At 45.2% G+C, this 14,318-nt stretch overlaps 1 protein-coding gene across 2 annotated transcripts in view; it reads left to right on the top strand.

Annotated features, from left to right (window-relative positions):
• LOC126336821 (uncharacterized) overlaps positions 1-6,412 on the top strand; it is a 67,146-nt gene extending 60,734 nt beyond the window's left edge. For both annotated transcript variants that reach the window (XM_050000883.1, XM_050000882.1), the window contains exon 5: positions 5,552-6,412. In XM_050000883.1, the coding sequence (XP_049856840.1) occupies positions 5,552-5,977 (426 nt within the window). In that variant the 3' untranslated portion in view covers positions 5,978-6,412. The remainder of the gene's footprint in view (positions 1-5,551) is intronic.
• Positions 6,413-14,318: the final 7,906 nt, after the last annotated feature.

The raw sequence follows: 14,318 nt of genomic DNA, 5'->3' as shown, positions 1-14,318 counted from the left end.
AGCCCGGTAAGAACCCCCTGTTCGTCGACAGCTATCGGCCAATTAGTCTGACGAACGTTGTTTGTAAGTTACTTGAACGGATGGTAGCCCGTCGGCTCACTTGGGTCCTCGAATCTCGGCGTCTGTTGTCCCCTTACCAGTGTGGCTTCCGAGAGGGACGGTCTCCGATCGATCATTTACTTCGCTTGGAATCCGCAGTTCGGCAGGCCTTTTCCCAGCGCCGCCATTTGGTTGCTGTATTTTTCGACCTTCGCAAGGCCTATGATACGGCTTGGCGCCATCATATTTTACTTACACTTCATGAGTGGGGTCTTCGGGGCCCACTCCCGATTTTTATCCGCCAGTTCTTGTTTCATCGTTCGTTTAGGGTTAGGGTTGGTACAGTTTTAAGTTCTCCGCGAACCCAGGAGAATGGCATCCCTCAGGGTTCCGTATTGAGTGTACTTCTGTTCCTCATTGCTATAGATGGACTTGTGGCCTCCGTCGGTCCTTTGGTCACTCCTGCTCTGTATGTGGATGATTTCTGCATTTGGGTTAGTTCCTCTTCGATGGCCGCTGCAGAGCGTCAGCTCCAGGGTGCTATACGGCGTGCCTCTGCATGGACCATCTCACACGGATTTCAGTTTTCTCCTTTAAAATCGCGAGTGGTCCACTTTTGTCGCCGTGTGACAGTCCACCCCAATCCAGAGCTCTATCTCAATGCACAACGATTACCTGTGGTTCCACAGTTTCGTTTCCTTGGCCTTCTTTTCGACAACAAGCTCACTTGGCTGCCTCATATCAGACGCCTGAAGATAGGATGTTTCCGTAAGCTAAACGTCCTTCGCTTCCTTGCCCACACCTCTTGGGGTGCTGACCGTTCCACTCTCCTCCACCTTTATCGGGCCTTAGTGTTGTCTCGCTTGGACTATGGTTGTCAAGTTTACGGTTCAGCTGCCCCTTCTACATTGCACCTCTTGGATCCGGTCCACCATCGTGGTATCCGTTTGGCCATCGGTGCCTTCCCGACTAGCCCTGTAGATAGTCTCCTGGTTGAGGCTGGGATCCCCCCCCTTTCCGTTCGGCGCTCCCAGCTTCTGGTTTCGTATGCAATCGCTGTCCGTTCCTCTCCCACTCATCCTTCCTATTCTATCCTGTTCCCCGCCCAAGGAAGTCGCCCACCTGACTCCCGCCTTCGGCCGGGTTTACCGGTTGGGCTCCGCCTAGCGTCTCTTCGCCGTGATTTTCAGCTTCCTTCCTTTTCCTGTATCCCACGTTCCCTCCCCAACACACCTCCTTGGTTAGTTCCTCGGCCCCGAGTTCGGATGGATCTCTGCCGAGGTCCGAAAGATTCCGTTCCCCCGATGGTGTTCCGTTGTTTTTTCCGCCGCATTTTATCTGAGTTTCGGGATGCTGTTGTTTTTTACACTGATGGCTCTAAATCTGCTGATCGTGTGGGCTATGCCTTCACCTCCTCTGTAGGCATGGAAAATCATCTCCTGCCAAATGCATGTGGGGTGTTCACTGCGGAATTGATGGCGGTCTCCCGGGCCCTGGCCTTTATTAAACAGTCCAAGCTCAATCGTGTTTTGTTATGTACAGACTCAATGAGTGGCCTTCAGGCACTTGACCAGTGTTTCTCCCGTCATCCCTTGGTCTCCTCCATCCATGACCATCTCGCTGAACTCCACCATGCTGCTTGTTCTGTTTACTTCCTTTGGGTCCCTGACCATGTGGGCATCCAAGGAAATGAGCTTGCTGATCGTTTGGCTGGGGGAGCAGTCTCTTACCCCCCATTCCCTGTCACCCGTCCTGTGGCGGATTTACGGCTTCATCTCAAATCCCACTTTGCGCAATCATGGGCCACATCCTGGGAGGCTACCTCCTTGTCTAATAAACTTCGTACGATTAAGGTGACACCTGTCCCATGGCGTTCTTCCTTACGCCTCTCGCGAAAGGACTCAACCACCTTCTGTCGTCTTCGCATCGGACATACCAGGCTGACCCATGGTTTTCTTTTGCGTGGTGAGCCACCCCCACTTTGTGGTTGTGGAGCTTTCCAGTCAGTGGCCCACATTTTGGTGGAATGCCCCCTTCTTTTAGCTCTGCGTACTAAGTACAGACTTCCCTGCACTTTACCCTTAATATTAGCAGACGATTCCCAGATGGTTGAACTGGTTCTCAGTTTCCTCCGTGAAAGTGGTTTTTATTCTCAGTTTTAAGGATTTTCATCTCCCTCTGGAGTAGGGGCAGGGCGGTGAGGGTTGGGATGTCTCCCACTGTAGGCTGTGCTTGGAGATTCCTGACTCCCCTCCCTGGCCATGTTCCTTCTTTTTTCCTTTTACTGTTTTTATCGCCTTTTAGGTTTGTTTAATCCCTTTTACAATCCGCCCTTTTACACTCTGGCGGATGAACGCTTTTAAATAGCATGTGGTCTTGCTTGTACTGCTTCACAGGTGGGATATTTCCTCTCTTGAGTTTGCCCATTTACTGACTTCCCTCCTTGTGTTTTTATCATTGACGACACAACTGCACTTTTTTAGCCTTTTACCTTTTACCTTTTACCTTTTACCTTTATCGTTTTTGACTCTTCTGAGCTGTCCCTCTGTCGGAACTGACCGTCTTTGTAACAAGGGACTGATGACCTTGCTGTTTGGTCCCTTCAACCCCAATCAACCAACCAACCATCCTTGCCATACTGCGCTGGAAGTGATGACCGTTAGAATTTGTGGAGTCTATGATAACGATATGCAGTCTTCACATCCACCTGGACCACCCTCCTAAGCTACCTGACATTTTTGCCCTCCTTAAACAGCCCCCTTTACCTTTTACCTTCTTCCGGATTTTAACACCCAACACTCTGTGGGGTGGTTTTGCGACCACAGACGGTGGACCAGCGTTGTTGGAGACCTGGTTATAGGGCTTCATCTGCCCTCTTCAGCACTGGAGCCCATACCCACTTCAGCGTGGCACTCTGCTCTCTCGCCAATCTACAATCGGTAGCCCTGGCTTCCTTACCTCTATTCAGTGGAAAGTATATGACGATTTGGATGACACTGTTTCCTGATCGCCCTACCTTTCCTTCAGCGTCTGTCTAAACGCCGTCTCAGATGGGCCATAGGGGGCACACTGCTGTTTGGCTGGTTCGTGCTTGGTTACCATGGGGCCTCAGCCTTTGCAGCATCTTCTTCCTTCCATTGTGCTTGCAATTGCTGGCCCTGTGAAATCCTGCCTTTGTTTACGCAGTAACACGTCGCGTTTGGAGACTACTTCAGATCCTCAAGTACAAGTGCTTGCATTTTCGCTCCTCCCTGGAAACCCTGTTCATGTCGAGGCTCATAAAAAGGTAAATTCTTCCTGTGGTGTTAATTACACTAAGCTGCTCGATTATTGGAATGAGGCAGAAATCCAAACATAGCTCTGATCAGGGTGTCATTGCCATTCATTGGGTGATGAAAAATGAGATGCCTCCTCAGTGCCCACACACACTCTTTATTACTTTTCATAGTGGTTCTTCCATCAAACATCAGAGTAGGTTATGAAATTACTGTCGACCGGGTGATAATTGGTACCAGCGTCACCCTCATGAGCATACTCGAGTTCTCCCAACACCAAGCTAAATGTGGAACCTGTGGTAGGGGTTTTCATTACTGATCATCCGCCGCCGCCTCCCTGCTGCAGCAACCTCAATGGCGACCATGTCGCCTCCTCTGGCGATTGTCCCGTGTATCTCCCACGTGTGGATTATCAGGGAGAACCAAGTGATGGAAAAAGTGCCTTAGCCAGTCGCTCGCAAGTTGTTGGATAGTAGGAAACACTGTGTTCGGCCTCGTGGCACATACAGTTCTGTTCCTGCTATATTTCGCTCCACAAAGGACATGGACACGCAGACATGCGATCTCCAATTCAGCTCTGAGGTTGTGAAATCTCCCAGCGTCATGGTACTGTCCCTGTCTCTTCCTCTAACTGTGGAAAACGCCACCTAATTTACGCCTCAAGGGTCGAAGTCACCAGCTACACAACCAGCAAACCAGAAGGGTCAATTGCAATATTCACATGAAGACTTCCTCCAGCCTTAATCTGAGTGTTCCTCTGACAACCAGACAGGCTTGAATAAGTCAGACAACACCACAGGGGTCCACAACTTTCATTGATGTGTGTGGGGAGCGCAGAACTCTCAGCTAGTGCAGCTTTTTCCCTTCTGGGCCAAATGCCTTACCTCCCCTCTCCTCCCCTCCCCACCCTTCCCCTCTTTAGGAGTATGTCTTTTGCCTATGTCTAGAGTTCGATGCTTATGACTGTTAGGACAGAGTTTCCAGTATAGAGAGAAAAGTAGAGAAACCACATCTCACTTCGTTCTACTCTTTTCCTTGATTATTTTCCTAACATTCTCCACTGCAGCGTTTGGGACCTCTGATCTTCACTTCTCTCCCTCCCCCCCCCCCCCCCTGCTCTGCACTTTAACATACACCTTCCAACGTGTAGGTGGTGACCGGGTAATGCATAATTCCCTGCCCCCATGTAGACAAATAGGACACACACATACCCCACTGGTGAAGACCAGTACCTGGGAGGATTAATTACCCGAGCTGGTACCTTGCAAACGTTCCAGTTGGTCCCTCCATCCGTTTCTTGGGAGGTGTGACCAGAGGTGTAGAGTCAGCTATGGCGGTAGTGCCCTCGCAGGCTCCCCACTAGGAAAGAGCTTCATCGGAGGGGCCCGTACCCATGGTGATACTTCGGCAATGGTTTCCTCTACTTTAAACTCCGCCGACAGGAGGGTTAGATCCGTCTCAGCCACGGACAATGCTTCCATCGAAGTTCCTAGTTATTTCTCGGTCTGACGAATGTGAAGACGTCTCCACTCAACCCTTTCTTTATTCAGAAACGTGTCGACGCAGTTTCAGGACCTGTCGAGTCTTTTTCTTCGTTACGAAACGGCACCTTGTTAGAAAAAATGCCCTCCAGGGACAGACAGGGCTTCCAACTACAGTGCTACACACCTTTCCAGTCTGGGTGGTAGTGCACCATGCGTTAAACTCATCGTGTGAGGTAGTTTATACATGATCACTCGCCCCCATTACCCAATGAGAACATTATAAAATACATGTCTGATGAGGTGATAAGGACCTCACATCGTGTAATGAAATGGGTTGAAAAAGAATTGGTACCAACCTGTACACTCTTCTTGATGTTCGACAGAGATCAGTTTCCATATAGCATTAAAGCTGAATATGAAATCATTTCAGTTCGCTTTTACAACCCGAACTTTGTGGGTTGCTATCAGTGTCACTGGTTTAATCATAACAGCCAGTCTCGTTTCAATACGGCCAAATGCATTACAGGTTGCAGGGATGCCCATGAGGGTGATTGTCAGTGTCCATCCCCTCGTTGCATCAACTGTGTGGGCGACCACGCTGCCGCCTCTAGAAACTGCTGTATCTTTAAAGATGAACGAATTATTCAGGAGGCGTGCGTGCGTGCGCCTTTGATTTCACATCATTTAATGAAACAGGTCACTAATCAGCCAAGTAATGCTGAAGGGAACTCCTGTCCTGTTTTCTATTTCCAGATCACAGTCGATGATGAAGAATCGGACGGGTCGTCACTTTACAGTACGGTGCTAAAGTTGTGCCGGCTGCACGCAGCCGTGCGGAGAACGCTCCTCTTCCATACTAAGAACCTGCGCGCCAAGCTGAAAGAGCGCGGTCGGATGCAGGAGGTCCTCCTCGGGCGCAGACTGACGCAGCTGATGGTGGCGCACCAGATGAACGCAGTGTGCGGCGTGGAGGGGGAGGTGCGAGATGCCGTGCTCCAGATGGCGTTCCACGCCGAAGCTCTCCAGAAGTTCGGCGCTGAGGTGTGGCCTGGCGAGCCGTCTTCGGAGGCAGCCTCGATCAGACGTTCCACTATCGCTGACCTTCAGCAGTCAAGAAAGCAGCGCTCAATCGTCTGGAGAGTGTGTAGCCTGTTCTGCTGTGTACGAAGACGCTGCTAAGTGCAACATCCACACAGTGTCGGGTTTGGTCACTGCTTGCAACTGTCTATGGAAGAGTCAAGACATATCTGAAGTGCATCAACAGTTTTTAGCTCTAGTTCTAATAACTTCCACTTACAACCAGTTTCACATACTGACTGACAATCGTATCCCATCAAGCACGTGGTTTGTTTCATAGTACATCATCGAGAATTTGAAGACGAATTGGTCTAGCCTACCGCATGTCAATATTTGCTGAGTACTTAGTTTACAATTAGTGCATGTACGCTATTTATGCATGTTAAACGATCTCTATATTGTTGGATGTGTCCTGTCCTCTCTAATGTAGCAATGTTTTATAGTTCAACCATTCCCTGTATTCGGGTGTTCTTGTCGCGAGGCTATCGACTCTTCATATTGAGAATGTATTACTTAATAAAAGTATTGTCCATTGCAGTTCAGATTTATTTCGGTGACGAGGTAGATGTAGTAGCGAAGATCCGTGACCCACTTATCTACACGTAAACATCTGTAAAGAGTAAATTACAGCTACATTACCAGTTATTTGATAAATTGCGAAAAATATTATACAGGATAATGGTACTAGAACCGAGGACCGGATAACATACATGTAGTGCATCTGATAACACAAGTTCCGAATTATAAAATCAAGATAGTGGGACGTCTTGAGAGCTCTCATAACACTACTGCTCCGCTTGTTATGCCGGTATGCTGTTCACCTATTGCCAAGATTTATTTTTGTCACAAGGCAGCTACTTACAACACTACTGCGGTAGTAAATTTGCTGGATCTGTCCTAAACTTAGAGTAAATGTTACCTTCTGAGAGGACTTGAGAAAAGTGGCACAGTAATATCTAATATTTTTGGCTTATCAAACTTAATACAAATGTTACTTCAGGACAGAGAAAGTAACTGATCCAATTCAGAAAAAGTTTCAGCTAACCACATTTTCTCAACTGAAATAGAACACGGTCGCCAGCCTAATTAGGCATAGAAATGTGAAACATTTCTTCAAATAGTGAGCAGTTCGGAGGGAAAAACACAACCTATACTTCTTTCTCGCAGAACTGCAACGAACCTTTTTACAAGCAGAAAAGTAGTATGGTAGATATAACCAGTTTCAAAAGGAAATGCAAGTTCTCACTAACACAATTGACACTTTAGGCACTCATCAACAGTAAATATTTTACCTGACATAAGTTCTTTCATTAACAATAAAAGTGATCAGTGGTCAACTAAATATGGACATGGTGCTAGTCCTATTTCATCTTTTAATTTCAAAACAGCATAAATTTAATTAAAATTCACTTGCAGTAAGATTTACACATTCTTTGATAAGCAATGTTGTAACTTTTCATGAATAAGGGCACTCACAGTAACTTTACTTTCAGTAAGAAAAACAGTCAACGGGGGCTCAACAGCTGATATTACACAACCTATCACTCAATGTGCACAAAACTAAACATCGAGTTCAAATGCATTTGGTATATACAGTATCCAAGTAAATTTAGGCATTTTGAGCAACTTAAAATGGGGGACACTTTCTCTTGACCTTTCTGCGTCAAACAATCTAAACTCTCCTCATGAACAAACTAAAGAAAGCAAACTTTGGAAATGATCTTTCACAATTTTCATCTTGTATGAATTTCATGACTGTCAATGCAGAAGATCTTGTAAACAGGATTTACAAACATGGCTTTGTCATTTACTTTTAACCAACCTCAAAATCGTGTGGCCTACTTAACAGCACAAACATTAATATTTTCACACAGAATTGAATCAGTTAATTCTCTTAATAGTGACACTATGAACTAAATCTTCAGTTACTGTGGAGGCTTTCATAAAAGCAACATTTACTTCCTTCCTCAACTTCAATAAAATCCACAGTAATTTTGGGAAACTTTGTAGCACTCAGATTTAAGCAAAAGTAATTAAATAATTCGTTTTTCACCAGTTCTCTTCAGGGTACTCAGGAATCACTGTTTAATAGGAATAGATTCTAAGAGGTGTAGCGATAGGAAACAAATCAAGGTTGGTACACAGATTTAACATGAATTACTTTATATTTGCACATACTTCAGTAAACGTGCTGATCCCTACACTTAACAAAGATCTGACTTTCCTTTCTGCTGAAGTGACAGAGTAACGTTGGAGGTGAATACATAATAGGTGGACTTCCTGTTTTAAGTAATTTGCTCTTACCTTCTTGGCGATGATCATCATCTTTCATGGTTTTTTTTCCAGAGACGGAGCAATATCTTAGAGCCATTTATCCACCCAAGGCTTTTCGATAATAATTCAAAGTACTGAAAGCTCCATTCGGCATATGCGCTGTGTACTTTCCAGTTACTAACTGCCAACTGTACGGTTGCTGGTCTCTCCTGACCATCGTTTCCACCTTTTCCTTACCACCAACAACGTTTTGCGCGCGCCATCTGACTTTCGTTGCAGAGGGGAAGTACACCAGGTTTTAACTAGACATAAACCAAAAGCCTTAACTGTGGATCAGTGTGTACATAGTTACATATTCGTATTTTTTGCGAAGTCCTTCCATATCAATGTATTAGCAATTCAACAAAAAATTACGTATTAATAATCCCCCAAATGAGGCAGTCTTTAAACGGTGAAAAGAGAGAGCATGTTATACATCTTTCTATATCTTTCCATCGTATCAAAGATTACGTATCAAACAAAACACACTTTATACAAAGCATAAGTAATCAGAAAAAAAATTCTATCTTAACTATATTACTCTGTTCTGGAAGGCTTACCGAACTAGTATACACGTTATATGCATGAGAACGAACTGTTTGTTTGATATGGTACCTTAAACACACTTAAATCGGTATTAGTTTTTGTAAAACTGAAAGTGGACCATTAGTTCAGCAATTTAGAGGGGTAGAAGAAAAATGCGAACATTAAGGCGCTTGTAATCCAAAAGTCTGGTGGTAGTAAAGAGTGGTGGTGTCTGAGAGGTGGGCAGCATCATTTGCCTAAACTTCATTAACTTAAAAATTGCAGTTGAGACGAGAAACAATGACACTCAGTTCACATTTGAAATTCAGTAACACAACTTGCATTCAGCACAATGCATAAATACAATAAAGGTTCATACAGGAAAGCGTAAGATCGACAGATTTTACTTGACAGTGACCAGCTGTCAATGCCTGAATTAAAAGAATTTCTAGATAGATCGTCTCTGTGAGGCTATTCACATTTTCAAAACTTCATTGAAAAACACAAACATGGTTTCATTAAAGATACGTCCTTCCAAATTGAATGTGTCTGTGACCACTAGAGGCTTAAGGAAATGGCGGAATAAATTCGAATCAGCACAGTCTCCATTGTTGCCAAATTTATTAAAGATGGGCGCTATCCTGGGTGGTGGTCACCCCTCCCCCCCCCCCATCCCATCCCTTCACTTCACCATGGCGGTACAGGAGACAATATCACATCATTGTCACCACCAACACATTCTCCTCCCCCATGTTCATCTCCCCGCCTTCACCTACCCTTCTACTCCCAAACGTTTCCTCCCTAACTTATGTGCACTTCAAATTAGCGGCGTATTGCCCCGTTGCTGATGCTGGAATAATCGGCTTCCACTGATAGAGAAGTATACAGCTGCTGAGGAACCTGAAAACAAATAAGTGGTAAGAAGAGAGACGGAAGGAACTTACCTCAGAGCTGTAGGGAAGACGGTATGTTTACAACTGTCAGAAACGCATCACTGCTCAAATTGTGAAAACACTTCTAAAAAACAAATAATGCCGTAGTGCACTGGGAATCGAGAACACACATTTTATTAACACAACTAATGGAAAAAAGATTTCGCCGGTGTAGTTGCCTATCTAAAGACGCCACTACAAGGTGTCTCTCACGTTTCAACCTTTGTGATGATCCCTGTAGGTTTAACTTCCATTTTTCAAAATTTTCGCGAAGAGCGAGCCAGTTGGGGAAGGGTGCCTTACATGATGCATCGCGTCTGCTCTTCTGCTCATTCTCCAACTCTTGGGCGAGGTCTCCCTCCATCAACTGTGCAGTATCGTTTTCCACGCTGACGATGATAATGGAGTGGTTCGCTTGGTTGCACCTGATATCCAGCACAGAAGCCAGTCCATGGTGGTAGCGTCACCATGTAACGTATTGCATGTGGCCCCCTGACCACACAGGGATCGCTCTGCTGACGCGCCGTTGACTCCCTGTGTATGCCGAGGAGTAGATGCCCATGACTCAGGCGCATTGGGACTCCCAGCAATGGCTATCCTGCCAGGTGGCATTTACTGCGACTGGGTAGCGCCTGTGCGGAGGGTCCCTGGTTGGAGTGTGTGGCATCAGGGTTGATGACACGTGATGAAGTGTAGTACATCATCTCTTGCTGGTGGTCAAACACCAGCAGTCTCCAACCATTCACGGGCTCAATTCAACACCCAGAAATATGAAGCCAAATCGTTCCCTCCCTGGCCACACCATTGGAGGAATGTCAAGGTAAGGATGGCAGCGGCTGTTGTTCGCCACAGTACCTTGTATGTGTGAGCTGATGGAGTCTTTCATGATGAAGCCTAATTTTTTGTTCAACATTAAGAGGAAAAGTTTCGGGAGGTGAAGGGCTTGTCCAAAATGAGATCTGGGTCAGTCTTGATCAAAACAGCATCCTCTGCCTAATCGTGGGGTTACTACCATGCTATGAGCTGGAGATGTTGGTTTCCATCACGCCCCATAAGAGCTTAAATCTGATACATGGTATCTTATTTCACAGTGACCTTCCTCTGCAGTCTGACGATGAGCTGCGAGCCAATTTGGAGCGGCGAGGTGTACATGTCGTTCAGCGTGTCCACCAGGGTCGGAGAGATAATCGTATTGCCGTCGGTGCCTTCATCTTGGCTGTCAAGGGTGATACAGTACCCGAGAAGGTCAAGGTGATGGCCTGCCACTGTGATGTAAAGCCCTATGCGGTGCTTTAAATGCTGGACGTTCGGCCATATGTCTTCCCACTGTACTTCCAGAGTCACATGTCGAGATTGCAGATTTCCATCACATTCCAGTACTTCATGTGCACACATCCCATCTGTGTCAATTCCGGAGAGCATAATCTTCCTTGATAGCCAGACTGCAGGCTTCTGCAGAAAAGGAAAATCATGGAGTACAAGACCCTGGACCGATTAACCTACACTGAGGCTAAGAGGAAATTTGATCGCCTACTTCCTGTACGTATATCGTCTTATGCCACTGCTTCAACAGGTGCAGCCCCATCAGCTCCCGAACCCCAGTCATCTCTGTCAGAAGACTAAACCTGACGCCTTGATACTGGCGTGAGCTTCCCTCTCTGTTGATTATGCACCACCTACGTCGGGAGCAAAACTTCTCAACCATTGGGGATATCAGTCTCCACTTCGGAGCTGAAGAAGGGTAAGTCTTCAGCTCCTCTCGCTAACAAGGGCTCCCTGGGGTCCCTCCCTTCCCAGGTTTTTGCTAGTGGAAACGCTATCACTCGCCAGTGCTGAAGAGCCCGAAATCAGCTGGTCCTAGGGATCACGATCATCCCATACATTTACGTGATTACTCTGCTATACACAAAGTGCATGGCAGAGGGTTTAATGAACCACATTCATGCAGTTTCTCTACCGTTACAATCTTTAACGGCACGCGGGAAAAACGAGCACTTAATTTTTTCTGTGCGAGCTCTGATTTCTCTTATATTATCGTGATGATCTTTTCTCCTTATGTAGGTGGGTGCCAGCAGAATGTTTTCGCAATCGGAGGAGAAAACTGGTGATTGAAATTTCATGAGAAGATCCCGTCGAAACGAAAAACGCTTTGTTTTAATGATTGCCACCCCAATTCACGTATCATGTCTGTGACACTGTCTCCCCTATTGCGCGACAATACAAAACGAGCTGCTCTTCTTTGTGCTTTTTCGATGTCATCCGTCAGTCCCACCTGATGCGGATCCCACACCGCACAGCAATACTGCAGAATAGGGCTGACAAGCGTGGTATAAGAAGTTTCTTTAGTAGACCTGTTGCACCTTATAAGTGCTGTGCCAATGATTCGCAGTCTTTAGGTTGTTGTACCCACAATATTATCTATGTGATCGTTCCAATTTAGGTACTTTGTAACTGTAATCCAGAATTATTTAGTTGAATTTACAGCCCTCACATTTGTGTGACTTAGAGCATAATCGAAATTTAGCTGATTTCTTTTAGTACTCTTGTGAATAACTTCACACTTCCCTTTATTCAGGGTCAATTGTCACATTTCGAACTATACCAGTACCTTATCTACATCATTTAGATCATCTGATGACTTTCTAAGACGGCAAATGACAGCATCGTTTGAAAACAATCTATGACGGCTACTTAGATTGTCTCCTATGTTGCTGATATAGATCAGGAACAATAGAGGGCCTATAACACTTCCTTGAGGAATGCCGGGTATTACTTCTGTTCTACTCGATGACTTTCTGTCTATTACTACGAACTGTGACCTTTCTGACAGGAAGTCACGAATCCAGTCGCACAACTGAGGCGATAACCAGTAGGCACGCAATTTGGTTAGAAGACGTTTGTGAGGAACGGTGTCGAAAGCCTTCTGGAGATCTAAAAACATGGAATCAGTTTGAGATCCCTGTCCATAGAACTTATTACTTCCTGAGTATGAAGACCTAGTTACGTTTCAGAAGAAAGATATTTTCACAATCTGTACTGACTATATGTCAAATCGTTTTCTTGCAGGTACTTCATAATGTTCGAATACAGTATATGTCCTAAAACCCTACTGCAAATGGACTATATATAAAGTCCTGTAATTGAATGGATTACTTCTACTTCCCTTTTTGAGTACTGGTGCGACTTGAGCAGTTTTCCAGTCTTTAGGTACGGATCTTTCTGTGAGCGAATGGTTCTATATAATTGCTAAATATGGAGCTATTTTATCAGCATACTCTAAGAGGAACCTGATTGGTATACTATCTGCACCGGAGGACTTGGCTTTATTAAGTGATTTAAGCTGCTTCGTTACTCCGAGGATATCTACCTCTATGTTTCTCATCTTGGCAATTGTTGTTAACTGGAATTCAGGAATATTTACTTCGTCTTCTTTGGTAAAGAAGTTTCGGAAAACCATGTTTAATAACTCTGCTTTAGTGGCACTGTCATCAGTGACTTCACCGTTGTTATCGCGCAGTGAAGGTATTGACTACGTCTTGCCACTGGTGTGCGTTATGTATGACCAGAATCTCTTTCGGTTTTTTGCCAGGTTTCGAGATCAGTACCATCATTTACTTATGTGGTACATGTATTTCTCAATTGTTGTCGATACTCTCTTTGAAAACATGCCACAACTTCTCTACTCTTACATGATTAGATCAGGAGGAGTGAAGACTGTCACTTAAAAAGGCGTTAATAGCGTTTTTATCAGCTTTTTAATACAGATACTTTGCGTTTCTTTTTTATGGTTTTAGGTGTTACGGTATTCAGTTTAGCAGCAACTGCCTTGTCGTCGCTAATTCCTGTATTCGTCAAAACATTCACTATTTGTCCAGGATTATTTGTTGCTAAAAGGTCAAGTATACTTTTACAAGCATTTACGCATAGAGTGGGTTCAGGAACTAATTGTTCATAATAATATTCTGAGAAATCACTTAGTACAATTTCAGATGAATGTTTTATGCTTGCCGCCGGCATTAAACGTATAATTATTCCATCTTATCGAGGGTAGATTGAAGTCACCACCGACTATAATTGTATGAGTGGGGTGCTTATTTCAAATGAGACTCGAGTATTCTTTCAACTGTTCAGCAGCTATGTCTTCTGAGCCTGGGGGGGGGGGGGGGGGGGGGGGCAGAGTGAGGGGTCGGTAAAACGACCCAATTAATAGCTTAGTCCGATTGTCAGGTATAAGCTCTACCCACACTATTTCCCATGAACTATCTACTTCAATATCGATCCAAGGCCAACTACCTCTGACAGCAGTAAATACTTCACCACGAACTGTATTTAATCTATCCTTTCTGAACACTGTTAGATCGATTACAAAAATTTCGGCTGAACTTCTTTCCGGCTGTAGACATCTTTCTGTTCCTACAACTATTTCAGCTTCAGTACTTTCTATTAGGGCTTGGAGCTCTGGTTTTTTTCAATGCAGCTACGACAATTTACCAGTCATTTCTACAACTGCCTTACGGTCCTTCCCTTGGCCACTTTTAGACGGACGCCCCTTCTGTGGTTCTCTGAGACCCTCAACCTAAAAACCGCCCAGTCCTTTCCACACAGCCGCCGCTGCGCGTGTAGCCGCCTCGTGTGCGTAGTGGACTCCTGACCTATTAAGCGGAACCGAGAAA

The sequence above is a fragment of the Schistocerca gregaria genome, chromosome 2, assembly GCF_023897955.1.
Source record: "Schistocerca gregaria isolate iqSchGreg1 chromosome 2, iqSchGreg1.2, whole genome shotgun sequence".
In the NCBI taxonomy this organism is placed as follows: Eukaryota; Metazoa; Arthropoda; class Insecta; order Orthoptera; family Acrididae; genus Schistocerca; species Schistocerca gregaria.
This window is presented reverse-complemented; position numbering and strand designations above follow the sequence as displayed.